Here is a 22,328-nt window from a genome sequence, read left to right as displayed (position 1 = left end):
TTTAGCCATAACCTTACTTTGCAGACAAGGAAGGTCATGTGTGCAAGTAACAGCTACTGGGAAAAGCGAACAAGATATAAATGGTTCTTTAGTGGACTTGTAAATGGAATCACCTATTTTCCTCACAAGGCAATCTTTTTATTTTACTTCAAAGTAGATTTATCTCAATTCATACCTCTAAATGGTAGGAACATGAAATACTCTGCATGATTTCTACTGAGTTTTCAGGACTCTCTTTCTTAACTATCTACATGAATGCTTAATAAGAACACTATTAAGTAAGGAAAAACTCAGGGATTCCCTTTTCTTTCTCTCTCTTTTTTTTTTTTTTCATCAGCAAAGATTAAATACTGCTTTTATTAGAATTTTACTGTTTTTGCAAATTTGATCAAGGTACATATAACTGTAACATCACCTTAAGTGGCACTGTAAAATAAGTAATTATTTATTTCAGTATTAAATAATGACCCCCATTTTCTTATAGTCTGTCTATTATGCAGAAAACATGCTAGTGGTCTCCTAGGCATTAACAGAAAGAAAGTGATTTGTAAACCTACTGAAATTACACATTCTGGAGTTCCCATCTGTAGTGGGACTTATAGTGAACTCACATCCAGACTCTAAAGGCACTGAGAAAGGGAATGTGCAAATACAGAGTAGATACAAACTGCCCTGAGATCAAGCCTATTTGTACCCTCTAGTATTTAAGATATTGAGACACTTCTGAAAAGAAGTAAAACAGAAAGGCACTCAAACTTCAGAGATTTCCAATAGCTGAATGTCCTCATGTATAAAACTATGTTTTAAAAGTTTTGGAAGAACACCTTTTACTCAGCTTACAAAACTTGCATTAACAGCTCTCTTCTGAAGAGCTGTCTTATAGCTGTCATGACAGGTATGTGAAGTAAAGATTTATTGTGTTACACATACAGGCAAGTCATATAAAACTTTGCAATGGTCTTGCATGCACCTGCTCATCAAAACAGACTCTCTTCAGCCAAGAAGTATGATTTGAAAGTCATATTAATGGAAAAACATGGAAATCAACAACAGCAGAAAAAACAGCTTGCTGAAAGATCACCCAAAACCATGCTGTTCCAAACTGTCAGTTTTACATCTTAAAGGCCCTCAAAAGTCGAAGGAAACCACATGACTATGAAAATGGAAGCTAAACAAGGAAAAATGATTTAGGCTCGGTATTTAGATTGTTTTAATGATTATCCTTTGACCATTTGAAAGAGCTGGAGAACTAACTGCTAATAACATCTGAAAACTTAAGAGCAGATGTTCTGCAAAGGCCAAGTCTTTATATTTTTAATAAAAATATGTGACTTGATAGAAGAGTAAACATGGATACTTATCCAAGCCTAAGTATAATGATGAAATAGTATGAAAGAAGACTGCTTTACAAGCAAGGATAAAAACACAGAATATAACATTTCCCAACTATGGGTAAAACTGTCTTCATGGTAGTTCATGATATGCCTGAGTCTTTCATTTGATGAGAGATGAATGTTCCAAAGCCCCTATGGTTTCTTAATGCAAAACCTGCTACAGCTAACTACAGTGCTTTGAAAACACCAGATTTATAAACAAGCAAAAGACAGACCTTTGAATCCTTACATCAAACCAATTAAAAGGATTGGCTTATAGAGGAACACTGAGGCAAACAAGTATCAAGTACCTGGTGTTTAAAATAGACAAAAGAGAGAACAAAAATATCTAATGACTGTACTGTTACCTGTAAAGTCAGAGACACAGTAAGAATTGCAAAGAAGACAATCATCAACCCAAAACCTCCAATGAGAAGAGGCCTGCGTCCAAGTCGCTCAATAACTAAGCCCTGGAAAACAAAAATTGGCATCAGACAATGTAATATGCTCTTTTGGTAAGTATGAAGACCAAAACCAAAAATAACTAAATTGATTTTGTACTACCTATCAGCTATGCTATGTTCATAATTCTCCTGACAATTATGTTTACACAATTATGTTTACACAATTCTACATTGATTTAACTGCTTACAAATTTGCACCAAATTCCTATAATAATATTCTTAAAATATACTATTTTTAAATATTGTATTTTGAAAGAAATTACTTCCTTGCTTTTGCATTTCAACTGTTTCTTAATTTCAACAGCTCATTCAACATCTCTTTCAACATAAACTTGAAAGGTTTAAGCAAAAAAACTTTTTAGCTTAGATTAAATAATTTTTATTAATCTAAAATTTGTTTTTAATTTCTGGTTCACCTGAATTCAGAAAAAAAAAAAAAAAAAAAAAACATTTAGTCATCATCTAGATTTCACTTGAATAGCCATATAAATGAAATCCATCCATCAGAAAACCTCACTAGGACAAGGGATTATAGAACAGATACCTGTGCATTCATGCACAATTTGGATTTATATTTAACACCTTAAGATAACACAACATTGTTAATGGTCAGAAAATCTGAATACTTTTCTGTTAGAAAAGAACACAGTGAAAAGATTCCTGAAAAGCTGCAACATGAAACTGAATTTTCTTTGCTAGTCAGACTCATTAAAATAGGCTAATACCTATTTTAGATCATAATGTTTTCTAGTACACTATTCTCGTTGACAACTACCATAATTATCAATTACAATTGGCATTGCTATGAGAAGGATAAAACAATTTTACGAAGCCCATAATGTATCATTTTGAATAACTTAAAGTCAGAATCATGTGACTGTCACACTGTTATTTGCTAGAGACTGAAATCCCTCTTTCAGACATCCCTCGAGCAAAAGATTAAATGAGCAAATAAAATGAAATCTGGAGCAATACCCTTAATTTTTGGAGACAACATACACTTCCACTGTGAGCATCTAGAAGAAATGTGTTACAGGAAAGCACACAGTTGTTCAAGGAGGAAATGCCTCGTGTGTAAGCACTTCTCCCACAACGCCAGTTTTACCAGCAGTCTTTAGAAAAGGCTTCAAAACATGCCATCCTCATTACCCTGAAGAGGTGGACTTCCACACCAGAGAGTACCATGACATGGCAGAACACAGCTAGCAGCTCTGCAGCTAGCTTTAGCATTCCTTATTTCTTTAAATGAGGAAATATACTCATTTTGACAGTTACCACAGATTCCATAACATAATTTATTTCAGAGCAGTGTTTAAAATAGACCCGCTCTGATGTTATTAAGGTTTCACATTGTACTCATGGAGTCCAAATGTTCTAAAACTGCAGCTGCTGTGCTGTCAAAACCCTACAAGATGCCAAATATTTTGAACGTTGATTAATGAATCCATCTTGCAAATACATGTGGCCACACATAAACTTAACCAAGAGACATTTTTTATAACCATGAAGGATGTAAATTTATCCAATGGGTCCATTAGAAGATGGAGACTTCTGCAGTGTGTTCAGCAATGGATGCTGCACATGTAATTTGACATACCAGTGACTTTCCCTTACTTTTTCAATTACAGACTGGTGGTTGTGATTAAACAATCTTAGTGTTACACCAGCTGGTGGGTTTTGTATTAAAAAGGCATGAAGGATGAATGTTTCTCTCAGAGGAAAAATGGTTCATATACAGAGCAAAATTTGGAAAAAAGTGCTAGACAGTTTCTGGCTCTCAACCTCAAGGTAAAGCAAACCCCAGTAAGAGAGGACTCCAAGGAGATACGTACAAACTCTTGTGCCTACATACATTGAGAATAAGTAGTCTGGACATATCTGGAAATCTAGGTGGGTTGGTGAGGAACTCCCAGTTTTAACTGAGAGCAGCAAAGCACAGGCACAGTTACAGCAGATCTGCAAGTTCCATATGCTTTTTACAGAAGAGAATAATACTTGCTAATATATATAAATTCTATCTTATCCAGAGATGAGTGGGGAAGACAACAGAACAAATCCACGTGAAACAGTTCTTTTCCGTGAGCTGATGCCAGGTTTCCCAATCTTTCATCATCCTACAGAGTCATTGTTATTTAATACAGCAGCACTGAGGAACTTGAATGCTTCAACCTATGGGTGCTTCCTGTGGTTTCTGCCCTAAAGAATTTGCAACTATAATTCCTGGTGGCATTTCTTGTGATTTATAGAATGGACCAACTTTGTCCACTGGAGAAAGTAAACAGCAATTTTGTACTTATTCACACAGATACTGTGATGTACCCAAATTGCTGGAAATTGTATAATCATTTTCAAAGTTAATCCTAAATAAATCACACTAACAACTCTACAAAATCTACAGAATACTGACTAAGAAGGCTTCTCCATTAGACATGTTTAACTTTCCCAGTTATAGGGAGAAACAACCTATTTCCAGTTTAAAGCTAAGGAAACCTCTAATTTGTTCAAATGCATGGCCCACCTCTTGCATCACCAATTCAAACCAAACAAAACACCCAGACATTTGCCTATGGCACAGATTCAAATGAGTCTCTGCTGAAATGGGATTCTACACTGAGTCAAGCTCAGGATAAGCCAAGTGCAACAACCAAACCCATGCTCCCTGCCTGGCCATGAATTACACGGCTGTGCTACAGTGAAAAGCTACACTAGCATTTGGAAAGCCATGGCTCTGTGCCTTTGCTACTGGCCTGAGCAGGGATGCAGGCAGTCAGGAGGCAAAGCAGAAGCATCCAGGGACCATGAACAGGTCAAAGCTGTTCAAACGGGAGCCAGTCCACACCAGAAAAGCCTCTCAGAAGGCCCCATCTTTCATCAGGGCTAAAAGGATTTTTTGATTTGTTTAAGTACACAGATGCTTCAGCAGCCATTCCATGAAGTTGTGTAGGTTAACAGTATTTCTAACTAAAATTTAGTTCCCAAATTAATTTATTTTTGAGGATTTCTTAAGAAAACCTATGACAATGCATCGGTATTTCAAATTTCTGTTCCCATTTTCTTGATGGAAACAAATGCTCAAATAAACCCTGAAGATTCCCTGGTTTAAAAAAAAAAAAAAAAAAAAGTACATAAGATTGTAAACAGACGACAAGTTCATTTTTGGTTTTAATTATACAAATCCAAAGCTTGTTATCTTGCAAAACCCACTAAGATGCTTATGACTCATAGGAAGTAGAAAATGATTCACCAGTTTTCAAGTATTTATAGTTCTGAATGCTCCACTGGTAAGCACTGCCAACACTTACCTATTGAAGACCTGCAACAAGTCAAAATATACTATGTGGTAGAGTAAATGAAATAACAAGAAATTCAGCATATGCTCAAGTATAGCCATAAAAAGAATCTTACAACAGTTTTCTGTGATAGCGCACTGAATTATTTGCCAAATTGTGTATGCTGATACTTATGTAAGTGTGATCATAAACATGCATTTGTAGAAACCTATACCCAGAGTCATGGTAATTAACACAGCTGAAATTATTGAAAATGTGTAAAAAAATATTGCAATCAAACTCTCTCAACACAAATGTTTGCTGATAATAAGGCAACCAATATGCAAACTAAGTTAACAGTTAACATAACTTTCTTTTGTCTGGCAGGAATCACTTGTGAATAAAGTTTAAAAAGCAAACATCAATCTTTACACTTGAGTCAGCTGCTGATACTGGGGCTGACACAATGAAAGCAGAGTGCATTAAAAAAGATCAGACAAGCTGGGGAAAAAATGAATACGTAAGCGAGTTTTACAGCCCAAATGGGAGATCTATTACTTACTTTTTTCCTGGCCCCAAATCATACTAAGAAAACCCTATTAGATTTTCTTCATTTCTCACCTCTATACAGAAATCCGATCTATATGTTACCATAGAGTAGCCATACTTTCTTTCTCATGTATTTTGGGTATAGATCTAAGCAAGACTGTATGTCTAGATTCAGACAATGCAACAAGACAACTCTGTGTTATTTTCATTTTAAATAGCTGTGCTGAAATGAATAATCACATTTACATTGCTGTCATGTCTATTTATGACACGGTGCATAGTATCTTGCATCCAGGAGAAGGAGAGTAACAAGAGACTGGGGGTTACAAATGGGGTTTGATTCCTATTGTTCTGTATATCTTTTTGCTGTATGAATCATACAATTGCAAAACAAAGAAACAGGGTGCTTTATTTAAGCCCCTAAATTGGACTGTAGTGGCCTAGCACTGCATTTCACCACATAAGTGCAAACCTTAAATCAGTCTGTGCCTTCCTTGCCTCTCACATCACTACCTGTATCTATGTTAATGCCACAACGGGATGATACCTCACATCTTCTGTAGGTACCATTATAGGGATCACTATTAAGCAAAGGATTTTCTAAGTTTTTCTTAGAACTTTATAAGTTTCTATTTTGCAGTAAAGTATCCTTAATCATCTTGACCTGGTAGTGGATTTTTCCATTCACAGAGCACAGGGTCTCCATATGCAACTCCTGTTGAACCATCACGACCAAGACGCAGCCCATGTAGGGATTTGCTCTGGCCTGCTGCCTTTGCCTCAGTAGTGCCTGGGAACAGCTCTTAGGCAGCACACAAAAAAACACAATAATTCCTGTTGTATCCCCTCAACAAAACACAGGTATTCTTGAAGCAAAGGTCCTTCTGTTTATGATTTATTTGTTAAAAATGCCAGGTTTTGTCTTGTGCCAAGTACACATTTCTAAAAGATAGACTAGGTCCATGATAGATTACCATAGCTGGTGCTTTATTTTCTAATGATGGTATTTGAATGCCCTGATGTAGATCAGTCTGAACAGACTGAAAAAAAAATCAAAAACCATTTCAATGCTTGAAAGCAGATGTCTTTAGAATTTTCAGTTTCTGAATATAACCTGCAGAAGGATTTGTACCAAAGAAATGCAGTCTCTAACCCACCATCCCTCAGGACTTAGGAGTGTTATTGTAAGGTAGACTTCCATAAGGAGGCTTTTTTTTTTTTTTCCTGGAAGTCATTACACCATTCCTTCCTCACCTGTAATTTTGCCTATCCAGAAGTACACAGCTGTAATAAAATCATTAAGAACACTAATTTCCTCATCTAAAAATTATTATGTTGACCATTTCTGGATTTAGCTTGTATGCATTAACAGGATCACAATCTGTGATTCACCCTGCAGTGAATACGCGTCTGCCTACACTGCAGCTGTCGGCAAATACCATGGTCTGGGAAGTTTCTTGGTCAGTATCTCTTTTCTACTAATTCTTTATGGTTCCTTTTCTCCAATATAATGGCATATATCCACGCATTTTTCCACTCACAAATTTGCTCCATAAAGATTCCACACATTTACATTTGAAGCTGTGAAATGAGGATGAATTTGCAACTAGGGAGTAATTAGTGACTCCCTGCATACAAAATAATTCAGTATTTTATATTCTAAATGAATCATTGAGGGTTTTTTTTTTTTCATGTTACTTATTAGACATGCTCACTAATGCTTTTGTCGGTCTGAGTAAAGCAAATCATCTAAAATTTCACAAAATTTAAATATTACATAGGCAAAACAGATTAGTGTGATAGGCAATTTTGGAAGCCAACTGTTTGTTCATGGAGGCAACTATTTGCAGTTTCTTAAAATTATAGATGATGAGCTGCATAAATATTTCTCTTGGATGAAATTAACAGTCTTCAGTGCCAGGTCACTTTTCCCACCAAATCAGCCTTTTCTACCTCAAAATTTATTAGTAAAAATGAGGCTTTCATAACCTTGATTAGTGAAAATCCCAGAAATCTTGTGAGTCAATGGCAGCGTCTAAGAGCACTGGATCTGGGCAGACAGAGCACCTACCTTCTATTACATGGGGAGAAGGAAGACAGAGTCTGACTCTTGCCGTCTCCCAAGTACTAGGATAAATTATTAACCAATCAAACAGTCTGACAGCAGCTAGAAGATACTAAGGTGGTCAGAACAGTCAAAACAGATTTGTTCAGTGCAGATCAGTGTGACTTTTTACACTGTCAGGGAGAAAGCTGAGTGGATGAAAAGAAAATGAAAAACATGATAGATTTTGACTTCAGCAAGCCTTTTGACACAGTTCCACATGACATTTTGTTTTTGTGCATATTAATTTTTTCTTTCCCAACATACAGCACTGTGTACCTTTCATTGCTGAATTTCATCGCACCAATTTCAGGCCACAAGCCCTGTTTTTTTAGATCTTCTATAGTTATTGCAAACATTTTTGAGTTTCTCAGCCTTGGTGAGCTTGGATGAAGCAGGTGATTATAAAAGGCTGTTTATTACCTCACCCACATTACTAATGAGTTTTAGGACTAACTGACCCAGGACAGATCTCACTAGATATTTCTTTGTATGGCAGTGAAGTGTTGATAGCTACCTCTCTAAGGATAGTTTCGCAGTTAACTGAGCATCCACACTGTTATGATTTCATACAGCCCACACCTACTGTATCTGATATTCTCTAATCTCAACACAAGGGACTTTTTCATAAAATATGTTGTTACACTGGGAAATTCACTGCCTTACAATGCCGTGGGTTCTAAAAAGTTGAAAAGTAACTAGACAAATACAAAGAAAAAAATCCATCAAGGTTATTAAAGACTGAGATATTACCTTCTAATTCTTGTACTCCTTGTGCAGGAGATTGTCAGGGTCAGGAGAAGCCAGGGGAGCAAAGGGGAGAAATGCCAAGTTTGCCCCATTCTTGCATTGTCCTCTACTTACACACTATTGGGGATTATGGGTAGATGAAGGCTGATTCTGATCTAGTGCAACAATGTCACACAGGACTGCATTACAATTCTCACTAAAAGTCACGTTACAACAAGGCTTCCTAAGAACCCTCAAGATGAAACTATTCGCCACCCATTTTTTTTCACTTACCACAAACTGGCTGTTATTGGAAGGTATTTCTTCCTGTACTGACACCAGTGTAGCCACAGAGTTTCAATGGAGACAAATTGCATTACCCTTTGTATACAATGGAGGAAATGGGTTGGGGATGAGGACACTTACTGATGTGTCTGGGATACCCTTGTCTTAAGATGTGTTATTTTCTGAGCAAGAAATTCTTCTTGTATGTTAAAATCTATTAACATTAAAGGAAACAGAGAAAAAGTTGAATGCCCCTTTCTCATGATATCCCAGAGTAGAATAACATTATCTCCCTCAATTCATGCTTAAGAAAGCTAGTTGTCTTGACTTCTCTGTGATATGGCAAAGACTTTTCCTATGTTCTTCTGTGTTCTACTACTGAATTATATTTTAACTCATTCCACGGCTTGCACGTGCAAAAAAACTTTGCACGGCTTGTCTCTGTCAGAGGCTTTGGAAGGCACATTGGTAAAAACTTATGCAACACCTTATGGGAAATGCTTAAGGCATAATCTTCTCTACGTAGTCATAGCTAGTCTCCTTCCATGAGCATTACATAAAGACCAAATGTGGTGCCACAGATGGCAAAAATGGAAACAGGATGCTTAATCTGAGTAAGATTCCTTTCATTTTACGGTGGTTTAGGAAATCTTCTCACAAATTTCCTTCTGTCTCTATCTATCAGTCTATTACCACATTGAAGAAAGACTGGCAAATTGTTATTTCTGTCCATTAAGAATAGGACAACAAAATTAAACTAACCTCAATTACTGACAAATACAAAAAAGGCACAGTAACCACTCTTACCAAAATTTAACTAAGTTTGTGGAATTTAAAAAACAGACTTCTAATAAACAAGTATTTACCAGGGAATGTTTTAGTTATATTGTATCCTGCTTCAAAGCATGGTGTCAAGCTAGATGTCTTCCCTCTGTGACATGTCTCCCAGTTGGAAGTCTATTCAATATTTCATTCCATCTATTTCTTTGGCTTTTATTCAGGGCTCATCAATGAATGAACCCCAATTATTCCACTAAAGTTCAGAGTCTTTGCAGATGACTATCTAACATACATATAATGATCAGAAACAGTACATGATTCCATTGTGGATCTCTCCAAAAGCTATTCTATTTACCAAAAAAAATTATTCTTTTATTGTTTACTGATTATGATTCTACCATTACTGATAGAAGGAGTATTTACTGAAACCCTGGAAATTTTTAGTAAGAGTCTAGTCTCTGCTGGCAAGCACAATAAAAATATACAAGGAATATTAATTTTTCTCCTCACTTTCTCCTGCTTCTCCCATTTTTCCCTCTGAGCAATGTCGTTAAGACATACACACCTGACTCCATATTTAACACTGTTAAATATATACATATATATATATATTTTTTTTAAACAGCAAAAATTGCAGCTGAGAAGTTGGAAGTGGAAGAAAATTTCCCATCCTTTGTTCTAGGCATGAAAGAAGTTTAGAGGAACTTATTCATAGAAATATGAAGCTGCAAAACTTTCCATTGAAAAAATGAATTCATGATATTGTTCCTTCAAACAGCAGCAATGAAACATCTATGAAGATTACTGAAATAAAATTAAGGCTTTTCTCTAGAACTGGAAGAGCAAATTTGAAGGGGGCGGGGATATTAATACATCAGCATTTCTAGAGGCACAGAAAGTAGAGTGAACAGAAAAAATATTAAATATACTTTTCTCATGCATAAAAAGGTTACCACACATACCAGGAACCAAGGTAGACACAACCACCTCATTATGTATGAACAGAGTGCTCTGAATAAGCTCCACAAACTGATAGCACAGAAGCAACTGAAGATGACAGACCCTATTTATAGAATGGCTTTAATATCATGGAATTATGTCCATGTAATTTTCATCTGTTTCCACAAAGGAGGTGTATTCTTCACTTAAATTACTGTAAGAAAGAAGTGTTTCTGGAGTATGCAAAGAAGAAATTGTAAGAGGTAGGGATTTCCATTTTTAACTATTTCCCCAAATTGAAAAAAAAAAGTAAAAAGTAGATGGTTTATCCAAAAACAGACTGGTGGAAATTTACAAAGACCAGAATAAAAATATATTTGTGACCTTTTAGATTCCTTATGTCCTAGACTATAAGAAAATAAATTTGATAGCTGGACTTAGTTTAACATTTTATAGGTCATAAGCAGTTGCTCTGCCACTGGAAAGTATTTTTGCTGAAGCCATTCTTCTGACATTTAAAAATGCTTGTCTGCTGTATCCAGTATTTTGCAAATACACTTGGTATAGAATATATGAAGATACGAAAAAAGTTCTAGCAAGGAATGGAAAGAGTATTTGCTTGTTTGAAACTTTCTGTTCCAAAGACCTGTTCTTTGTTTCTTATATATTGCAGTGCAAACAGAAATGAATTTCCTTTAGCAATCAGTGGTGTAGTCACCTACTGAAACTTCCAGTTTTAAATTGTTTTTTTAACCTATACTTTTCCCTAATCAATTTCTCCATTTTGAAGTGGGAAAGAAAAAAAAAAGAAAAAAAAAAAGAATGTGAATGGATAATTTTTTGTACCTTTTGTAACATCGTCTTCTATGTTCAGCACATAGTAAAGGTACATTACCTACCGAGGAGCTCATGTATTATGAAAGGATGCCTGCTCGCCCTCAGTGAGTGAGACAGCAGAATGTAACACAAGGGACAATTTTGTTGTAGTGTGCTGGCTTTTCCAGTGAGCCAGGTGACAAACGTTTACTCCCATATTTTAAATGGCTGAAGAATTTCCTGCACTGTTCATAAGTTGCTACAGAATAAGTGTCATTAGAACATGTTGAACAGACATGCTTCTTTTTTTGCAGTCCACACTCAATGCCCCCTCCTGTACTATGCCCAAACCTTCACCAGCAACACTGCATCCTTTCCAGCAAGTACATGGGAAGACTCTAAGATAAACTGCTACAATAGCCGCTCTAGCAGGTAATTTATGAGTTATTACCTATGGTTCTTTGGGCCTTGCTCTTACAGCCTTCCTCCTCCTTACTCATACAAAGCACAACTGGGTTACGGGTTAAACTGAGAAATAATATATATTTTCAGTTACTACACTAAATCTTCAAAATTTCAACCTGTATAAGGAAATAAAATCAGTCATTTAAATATTAAGCACATTAATGGACTTCTATAACTACACTTACAGAAAAAACAGCAGCCAAAGTCTCAACAGCACCAGTGCTTAGAGTAACATATGGAATTGTTTCAGGATTGATCCCAGCTTCATTGAAGATGTTGTTTGTGTAGTACCATATCTATATCAGAGAGAAGAAAAAGAGATATTAATCATTGTGGCTTGAACTATAAGCTATTAACATTCAGTTCAAGCATCTCTTCTGCCGGAGATCAGACTTGTTAAAATACGGAGCACTACTGAATGATTGAGGGCTGGCCAGGATGGCAAATGAAGGGAAAGTGCAAATTTCAGGTGGATTAGTCACAACACTGTTACACTTCTGCTTGGAGACTCAGACAGAATTACAAGTAGCTTTAACTCAATTTGCCCTAATTCACTTCAGGAGTAAATCAAAGAAACTCACTTTAATTCACTTTGAACAATAGGATACAAAAAGGTTTCATGTGGCTGAGCCACACCACCTAAAAACCAAATTTGGGTGGCATTACAGAACTCTTTATGGGTATGTAGCAACGGAGGCCAGAACAGGAAAAAAAAAAAAAGAAAAAAGAAAAAAAAAGAGAGAGAGAGAGAGAGAGAGAGACAGTGAGAGGCACCATGTAAACTGCTGCTTTCTGGACAGAAGGTATGAGATTTATCTTTCACTTCACTGCAACACGGACATCTGCAGTTAAGTAATCACCGTAATCTTTCTTTATTATCAACAGAGAGGAAAGATACCGTTAGACTGAGAGTCATTTGGTGAACAGTAAACAACAGCTTTTAGGATGAAATGAACCACAGGCTAGAAGGACCTGCCATTAACAGACAGAAACACAAGTATGCCAACTTAGAGGAGGACATTCTTGTTTGGTCAATAAAACCATACCCAGTGACAATATCCAGAGAGAGAATATATAGTGGTAATACTTCAAAATAAAAAGGCTGGTAAGTATCACAGACCCATTCACATCACAAAGTGTGAAAACCATATAATATTTATGCTGGGCTTGGGGTTACAACAAAGAACTAGCCAAAAAATTTGGCTGCCAAATCCATGCAAGCAAGGAGAGACTGACTTGGAGAGAGAAAAGATAACAGATTCACTGGAGGGGATGAATAACAATTGAAACAATTGATTATCAGAAAAAAGCCTTGAATTTGTAACACATAGTTGATTATCTGTGATAACAAAATTGAAAGCCAGAGATAACTCATGGCAGAGATAGTGATGACACTAAACATAAAAACAGCAGTGATATTTTTTCCATATGCTGTCCATGTGACAAGCCTTAACAGGGCAAGCATTGCTAAAGAAAAGGCTTTTCTGATGAATGAAAGTGTTTTTATCACAAGAGGAAAACACTGCTGTCTGCCAGCATATTATGCACACGCTACATCTGTTCATCAAAGCGCTAACTTGGTAGCTTTGTTAAAAAACAGTAATTCTAAATTCCCAACTAACCCTACAGCAAAGCTGCTTGTCCTGGACCAAAGGAGAAAATCCATATTATCTTACATAAAACAAAAGCAAAATAAAATACCAAGGACTGAAAACTCACCTATACCACCTTACAGAAAAGGGGAAGCTGACTTAAGAATGTTATGCCCACTACTGCTACATCAGCTGGCACCAAAACAGATGCAGGGACAGTAAGTGATAGCAGCAAGTTTTGCTATATGAAGCAGTCTGCCTTCGTGTCACGTGTGCTGGTGTTAATTACACATTTCTTTGGCTTGCTGAAACAGAGCGCAGACTGAAACAAACCAAAGTATCAGCTCCAATTCCCTCTGAAGTGTTTGTCACCCCTAACAAAAATTTTGGGGCCTGTTACTCTGACATCCTACTCACCCCTCCTCATCTGCCTATCCAGTGATTACAAGGAAAACAATGTAGCACAAAAATTTCATTTTTCCACATACTACAAGTTAACAAGTTTGTTAAAAAAAAAAAAAAAAAGAAAATTAGAAACTATGTAAGACATCTGGTTCTCGTTATCAGTTTTGCATAGCAGGTAGAACTTCTAGAAAATGATGGCAATATTGCAGGTATACAGATCTTGAAAAAGAACAAATAAAAAAAAAAAAGATGCTAAAGAGTCACTTAAGCAGAAAACTCCAGAATTCATTTGCCAAAAAATTACAACCAGAACTCAGAAAGTTTCACAAGTGGCTTTACAGAGAAAAATGACTGATCATCGATCCTAAGAGTAGTAGTAAAACAGCTAGATTAAAAAACTGTCACAGTGAAGACAGGATGAGGTTCTGAGTTGCATTCACTAGCATCTGTAACAGCACAAAAAACAAATCAGGGTAAAAATTAACAAGATATACACATTTAAAAACAATAAAAGTGAATGTTTTTCAGCCTGTGTATCATTAAAAAAGGAAATACGTTATTCTAGGATATAACCGAGACAAATTTACTAGACTAATGATGACTACTTTACTTTCACTTAAGTTATTTTTTAACATGGCTTTTGTTAATGAATGGTTTGGGCTAAACATTTTGCAATGAAACATCTGTGGAAAATGGGGCAGAAGGTACCAAAACGCAGAAACAACTGCTGTCTAGTTCAAATCAATACAGGAACATCTGACTTCTTATGGTGGGTTTCTGTTTCTTCACAGACTGAAGCAACACTTCACGATAGCAGCCAGTTAAACGTTTGCCATAAGAAAACAGCTACATCTCTGCAGTCTGAATTCTATGAGTTTGGAGACATTTCAGCATTCCTGTCTGTAGCATACAAGTAGCTGCATGAAAGTTAAGTTATCTTTGCTTACCATAAGATTTACTCCTATAAACTCTTAGCTTAAAGTGGCATGTGTTATACCACCATCAGTGATGTTACCAAACTTCTTCACAGCAGGGACCTCTCTAGCACTCACTCCGTTTTGCAGTCTTTCTCTCTCATTCAGCTCCCTACATACATTCCTTCCTGAAGACTTCAATTCTTCCCTTCAAAAAGGGAAAATAAATCACTGAAAAAAAGATGGGCAACAACACATGCATATGATGTTGCATGCTGTATGCATACTGATCCCTTCCTACAACTTGATGCCAGGTCTTCTCTAAAGCAAGCTTGAATAGCACACTACGTTTTTTTGTTTTGTTTTGTGTTTTTTTTTTCATACAAAAACATACATTTCTGCATGAACCCCCATCCACAGCATGATTTCTTGCCATTGGAAACACAAAACCTTGGCTAAAGTAGCTACGTGCCACAAATAAACTTTATCAGATGAAAATAGACTGATACGGATTCATTTACTTTTTTCAATTTAGGTCAGACTGTCTGGCATTCCATTATAATTGAATAGATTAATATGATCAGGACTTCACCATTATTTCTGTTCCATGTAGAAACTGATGAATGTACTGTTTTTAAACAAAACAATTTTTTTCATTATAAACTAAAACCTTAAAATGAAGTAAGTATTCTCAGATACCAGCAGGATGATTACAGAAGTCTGCCATTTGGTAATTTCCCGTGAGAGTGACCTGAGACTCTCCCCTGAAAGAGGTCCAACTTTCCCATATGCCCTACCCAGATGGCAGTTGTTGAAAAGACCAGACTGACTAACAGGGTACTATAGACAAAGAGAAGGATGAGAGCTATGACTTAAGAGATGCTTCTGCAGCCAGTTAAACCTTGCTGACAGTGACTCACACCCAGCAGGAGACTTAGACACAGCCAGACAAACTGAGAACCGGGTTCAGCAGTTAACTGTCACATCTGTACCTGTCCTTTAACTTCTGAGCCTCAGGTGACTTATCAAGGTCAGTCTCAACAGCCGAGCAGAAGAGACAAGGAACTGAAACCTAAGCTCTTAACTGAGCGGCGCAACTACTTCTCTTTGATCGCATTCATCATTTGCCTTTTTTTTTTTTTTCTGGATGAACAAGTTAAACAATCCATTTCAGAATGTAAATTTTGTGTGAATTTTTTTTTTCATGTTTAGTGGCATTATACAGTTGGAGAAACAAAGTAAAAATAATAACAATAAAAAGATAAGGCTTGAAATAACCAACTTGGCACCCAGGTTTCCTGACAAAAGCAGTTTTTCTGAGGCGTGATCTCAGAGAACAACCCCCTAATGATACTTTAAAACAACTTCTGCATTCATTTTGGTCTGTACGTCTCAACCCCTGACACACACACACTCAAGCTATGAGTGTGGTTCTGCTCTGCCAAAGAATACTGGACAATTTCTGTCATTTAATAAATATTCTCAAAGCCACAAAACTCTTCTCTTTCCCCTTAAGACTTGGCTGTTGTCTTTTTTTTTTTTTTTAGGAAATGTGCTTCATTGTTTGAACAGTTCGTTTCTTACTATAAGTGTCATTTCATTTCACTTATACGCTGATAAACCTTAGAAAGACTGGATGACAGATAATTACAATTCTCTTCTCTGAAAGTATCCACAATGAGCAATACAATAGCTTGTCATTAGCACTGAAATCCATGGCTAAAAAAAAATTAAAATCTATATACCCGTTTTTATAGTTCACCCCACAGTGTCAAAAAACTTCTTACTTCTTCCTAGTACCTTTTAAAATATCTTTTTGATACCGGAGTTCTAATCATTCTAATCCTTCCAAAGGTCTTGAACAAAATATTTTGTATTAAGATTTTTAAAGATATACAGATACCTGAGATAATTCTGAACTAGTTAACTTAGAGATCAGAGGCATTTACACTTATTATCACTGATTAGCCCTGTGGGAAAAATAAATAAATAAATAAATAAATATGCTAGCTGAAGCACGCTGTAATGCACAAAACCACAGTGTGAAGTTACATTTGCAGAGCTCCTTTCAGCAGTGATAAGATTGCCTTCCATGTATACGCAATTAATACCCTTCAACTATGATGAAAACCCTCTTCACTTTGAGGTACTTCATGAGAACATTCACGTCATACAATGTAAAGCATTTAACTCAGATGTCATAAGTTGCACCAAGGAAAATTCTGTCTCAATACTTTTCACAGTGGAAGTGGTGAAAACACCTAGAGCAGGTTGCCCAGGGAGGTTGTGGACTCTTTACCTTTGTAGATCCATAAGACCTCAACTGTACAAAGCCCTTGATAGTCTGAGCTACATCTGAAGTTAGTCCTGCTTTGGGTGGGGGGTTGGACCAGATGGGCTCCAAAGATCCCGTTCAATCTAAATTAGTCTATGGCTCTGTCCTGGCTGATGTTATAGGCTCAAAAATCTGAAAATAAGACCTTGATATCCATTAGCCTCAGCCACATTAACAGTCAATTGGATTTATCTCTATTGACTATTCTGTTCTCCTCTTTTGCTCCTTTCTAAGAAAGGAGATTGAAATGCAGCTTATTCAACAACAAAATTAACCATCCAGCTCGACTTCTTGAAATTGTTAACAGGCACTTTTTCTGACTTCTGTAAGTTCAGAGCTGAATTATCCCAAGCAGAAATATCTACTGAAAGGACAAAGTTACCCTACCATGAACAAACACAAAGCATACCAGACCAGATATTTACAGAAACAGAGGATCCAAATATCGGAAACAGAAGATGCATACCCTTTTTTTCTAATGCATGCTATCTTTTTCATCAACTTTAATGCAACAGTGCTTTTCTTAATTAAACAAACAAACAAAAAAACCTGATACATCATTCTCCAGGCCTTCCCACATGCTGCTGTAACAAAACCATTACTAATAAGGAACGACGAAAAATGGAAAGATATAGAGGTTGCTGTATGGTATAATATAATCCTTGTATTAAAAAGAAAGGAACACCCCAGAAGATGCCATGTGACCTGAAGAAGGACACTTACTGCATTTAGCCCACAGAGCTGGTAGCAGCCCATAGTGACGACCACAGTAATGACCTGCCATCGTACAGAGCGGGTTTTCAGGAGCTGTAGTACTGATACTAATTTGGTGTTTCTTTGGACTCGACTCTCTGCCAAAACTTCTTCTACTTCATGAGACACGTCATCTTTCCCAAGAAAGGTCTGAAATGCTACAAACAGAGAATGTACTTTAGGCCAGACACTTGGTGCTTATAACAGAATCATTTAAAAGAAATTGAAGTGCATGAGACAAACAGGTTACATACATGGGATCCAACTTAATTATTCTTCTGCCAAAAATATGATTCCATTTTGGGTATGATTTGGTTCATCCCTGCAATTGGTCTCTGAAGCTGCAAGAATATACATTTTTTTGACACCCTATCAGACCTCTCCTTACATTATTTTATATGTAATACAGTGTAAGGTCCAGAGCAGAGTCAAAGCCTTGTATAAACTGGAAAAAAAGGTTTAATAACAAAGCAATTCTTAACATTATTTGACATGGCTTCTTTTGCAAACCAAACAATATAGCAGATTTTGTTGCTGAAGATAGACAGGATGGAGTAGTAATAATATGTAAGAATCTGGCAAATCTGTCAAAACAAAAAAAAAAAAGGGAAGGCATTTGAAAGGAATAGCTACAAGTCTTCATATTATCTCATTTTCAATAGCACATAGACAAGAATTAACTTCTTCAATATATTTAGTATTAGAAAGAATTATCCAAAGCAGTTCAAGACTTTCTATTTGTCAGCAATGGAGACATGGGAGTGAATTTATCTGGTAAACATAACCAAACAACCCTATCTTTCCATCTCACACCTCCTCCAAAAGGTGCTGCACGTGAATACCTCCCAATGGAGGTGGTGTTTCTCCATCAATTCCGTTTTACTGATAAGGTATAAATCAATGACATTTTCATCACAATTTTATGAACATACCTCAGGGGTTGGCTTTTTAAGTGATATTTAAAACGCTCATCATCTTGGAATGACTGCAGAGAAACAATTACATTAAACAAACCCTTGCAACAAGCCTTTGTGACCCGGTAGGACGCTAACTCAAAAAACAGTCCTTTACACAGCAGGTCATTTAAAGATGTTTCTTCTAAAGGAAATAATGAGTTATTTTTATTAAGTGAATAAATTGACTTATTTATCATAAGAGCCAAATCCATTTCTGTCTTATCCACTGCTTTGCACAGTATTTCACATAAATAATCTTCATATTTTTCATTAAGTTTCCATTCTTTTGGATCACAGAAAGGATATGGATAGTCAAGGAAGCCGAATACACTGATTAGTCAAGACTAAAACACCTGGATTCAGATTTTGAAGGTTTTTTGTGTTTTTCACCCAGCAGGGAAAAAGGCCAAGTAGCGTTGTTTTGATGTTGTGAGGGATAGGCTACATAACGAGCTGATGGTCAACCCAGAGCAGCTTGCTCCATCCCTTTGGTGAATGCACCATGCTGCACACTCTGCCTGGCTTCTGCTTGGGCTGTAAGGGGAACTCAAACTCTGGGCCAAGAGTTTCATATGTGGTTAACGTTTCTACTGCATTTTAATAGGCCCTATGTGACTCTGGTTAACAAGAGGCATCCTTTTTTAAGGGATGAACATTCACCACCTCTGGGTGCTGAGTCATTTCATGACATTCATTTATTCTGATATTCGTTTCTCTCCTGGGAAAGGAGGTCAGAATTTTTAAAAACCCCTGAGACAGCATGAGAGCCATCTTTTCACCTAGGCCTTATAATCAGAAATGAGGTAACAAATTCAGACCTCAGAACCAAGAATTTAAGCTTCTGAGTTTTGTCCTTGCGTCACTGCCCACTTATTAAATGACATACAAAGCACTTGTTAAAATGAGTGTTATGTATTTAAAGGCTATGACAGGAAATGTAAAATTAGAACAATGCATGCCTCCAGTATGTTACAGTTAATGTTTTATGGTTAAATTACACTTTTTTCAGTATTATTAGAGCACTGTTAAATAAAAAAAAAAATCAGATAAAGATGAAAATAACAAGGCATACACCACAGTACTCTTCTTTGAAATTATTCTCATAGATTTTTAAGCATCTGTTTCATCAGTGTAAATTAGGTCAGTGCACAATTTTCTTTATTTTTCCTGTCCTTAGAATCCTCTGCATTCCTGTAGGGCACACAAGTCAAAAATATAGGTGCAGTCAAGTAAAAAGGAAGCAATCTGTCTTTTCTGCACAAGGGAGCCTGCTGTATCTCTAGAGGGACCAGGAGGTTAAAAACAAACAAACAAACAAAAACAATTACCAAAAATTACCGAGTGAAAGGCAGGAAATTATATATAGACACCTGCTTTCTTTTCATCCCACCTGGTGTTAGGACCAGAAATGTAAATGCCAATAGGAAACTTTGACAGATACTTAAAATTAACAAGTCAAGAAATGCTAAGAAAATGTTATGCTATTCATGCATAGTTTTCAGTAGACAACACTAAAACTTGGAAACATGTTTTCCAGCTACACACTACATTCAAGTTTCTTTCATTAATGCTTTTTCAGTATAGTAAGAATCACACTTTTATACATAATTAATATGGAAATGAATTCTGCACTAGCAGGGAGATGGGAAAACTCGAAGGTCTTTTAATTTGTGAAGTTCAATTCTATTTATTTCACGTTTTAAACCAATGCATTATTGGCACTGAGAATCACAGCAGATGTTCCTAGTAACTCATTTCCCTCCATTATTGTCTGCTTCTTTCTTTAAGGATGCCATGTCTGTATCCTCCTCATGCATAAAAACATCTAAGGAGTTATAGTTCTAGCAACTTTAGAAACTTTTCCAGATTTCTTCTTAATTCTCTTGGACCAGAAGGTCCTAGATACTCAGCTGTCAAAGGCTGGTACGCTGACTTTATAAATAGAAAAAGAAGTGGATGGTTCCAGTCAAGGGGAAAGGAGATAGGAAACCTTTCCATTTACATCCCTAGTTTTTATTCATCTCAGCTAAGATGAAACATTTGGAGGTGGTTCAAAGGTCTGGACCAAATCAATCTGTACCATCTTTAAAACCAACCAGGCCTTTAAATTAACTGAAGCTGGGTATTGAAGAACTCTGCCACACATGGAATTACTAATTTTTTTTTCCCCACTGTAGTACTTCCATGACTGTGCAAAGGAAGCAGTTGTTAAAATTAGTATGCAGACTTTAAGAAGACATTTAAAAGAATCAAAATTCTATTTTGCGGTTTACAGAATAGAGCCAACCCCATCTATAATGAAGCAGAAGCAAAGAGGAGTGGTCACAGGTAGTAGCTAGGATAATAATTCATGCTGTTAAAAAAAAAGTTTGTTTTTTTTAAAAAAAAAAACATAAATACTGTATGAATATTATTGTCATCTGTTTCCCATTCATGTTCACTTCACTGATTATGAAGTACAATAAACCAAGTGTCTTTAAAATTCTCCTCTGAGTGGTGGAGGACATACAGGGAGCCTCACTGTCTGCCTCAGCATTCGCAGAAAGATAACTTCAGTACTTCTGAATCAGATAAGTAGTAATTTGCTGGTAGTAACTTTACATCATAAAAATATTTGGCAAAATGAAAAAATAGTGTTTTCACATACCACAGATTTTATTACAGTACTGTATAGTCAGAAGAATAATTTGGATGTACCTTGCTAGAAGAGATTTAAACAGATATTTAAATGTAGCAAAATATTAATTAACTACTAACATGTAACATAGACAAGTTTAAGAATAAATCTCTATTTTGCTATTCCAATTAAGTAAATATAACTGCATGCAAATGGTTTTAGGCTTTTCCCATGTGCCACTTCATTCTTGTAAGTAAAAAAACTCAGAGATCTTCTGTGTGTTAGCATCCTGTTTGGGATTACATCTTTACCTGTTCTTACACCTGGTTTCACAGACTATCATAGGCCTACTCAGGTCCACTTGAAACTAGCCAAGATGTATAGATAAAACCAAATAACCACATGCTACCCACAAATAACACAGGAATTGGTAAACTGAGTTGTACCATAGGTCCAGTAAACCAAGCAACTTTTCTGAAAGACAGGAGGTTTAGGAAAAGCTTACAAACAAGGCAGACACATTGTGATCACTCCAGCTTTTGGCAGTCAGCAACCATCTGAGGTGGAGCCTCTGCCATAAGCCAGCAAGTTTAGAAGTCATGGTTGTGTCTTCCTTTCCAATAAGCATAGCTTATAATGCTTAGAGACATATAAAAAGCACACATAAACAGAAATGTTTATGTGAAATAAATGAAATATATGAACTTTGTCAGTAATAACAACTTCACTTAAAACACTGCATTTACAGCAATTTGTTCCTGTAGTAACTTTGGTTTCTGTATGGCTCCTATACATGTGGGCCCTGTGAAGGTCTTTGTAAAAAATTAACTAATTGCTTTTATAAATCTGAGACAGATTTGTTCTTCTGTTGCATCAAAAGGTAGCAACTCTAATCCATCTCTCTAAGAATTTTAAAACCACACTTTGTGTTGTACCTGGTGCAATGTTTCTTTCATAACTATGGGAGTTTAAATGTATGACTG

At 36.3% G+C, this 22,328-nt stretch overlaps 1 protein-coding gene across 1 annotated transcript in view; it reads right to left on the bottom strand.

Moving 5' to 3' along the window:
* Positions 1–22,328, bottom strand: part of SLC2A9 (solute carrier family 2 member 9) — a 106,065-nt gene that overhangs the window by 40,900 nt on the left and 42,837 nt on the right. The window contains exons 7-9 of the mRNA XM_083836272.1: positions 17,743–17,930; positions 11,959–12,069; positions 1,742–1,843 (exon numbers count right to left, since the gene is read on the bottom strand). Of these exons, the coding sequence (XP_083692398.1) occupies positions 1,742–1,843; positions 11,959–12,069; positions 17,743–17,930 (401 nt within the window). The remainder of the gene's footprint in view (positions 1–1,741; positions 1,844–11,958; positions 12,070–17,742; positions 17,931–22,328) is intronic.

The sequence above is a fragment of the Anser anser genome, assembly GCF_964211835.1.
Source record: "Anser anser genome assembly, chromosome: 4".
Lineage (NCBI taxonomy): Eukaryota > Metazoa > Chordata > Aves > Anseriformes > Anatidae > Anser > Anser anser.
Note: the sequence above shows the minus strand (reverse complement) of the source record. Positions and strands in the feature narration are given on the sequence as shown.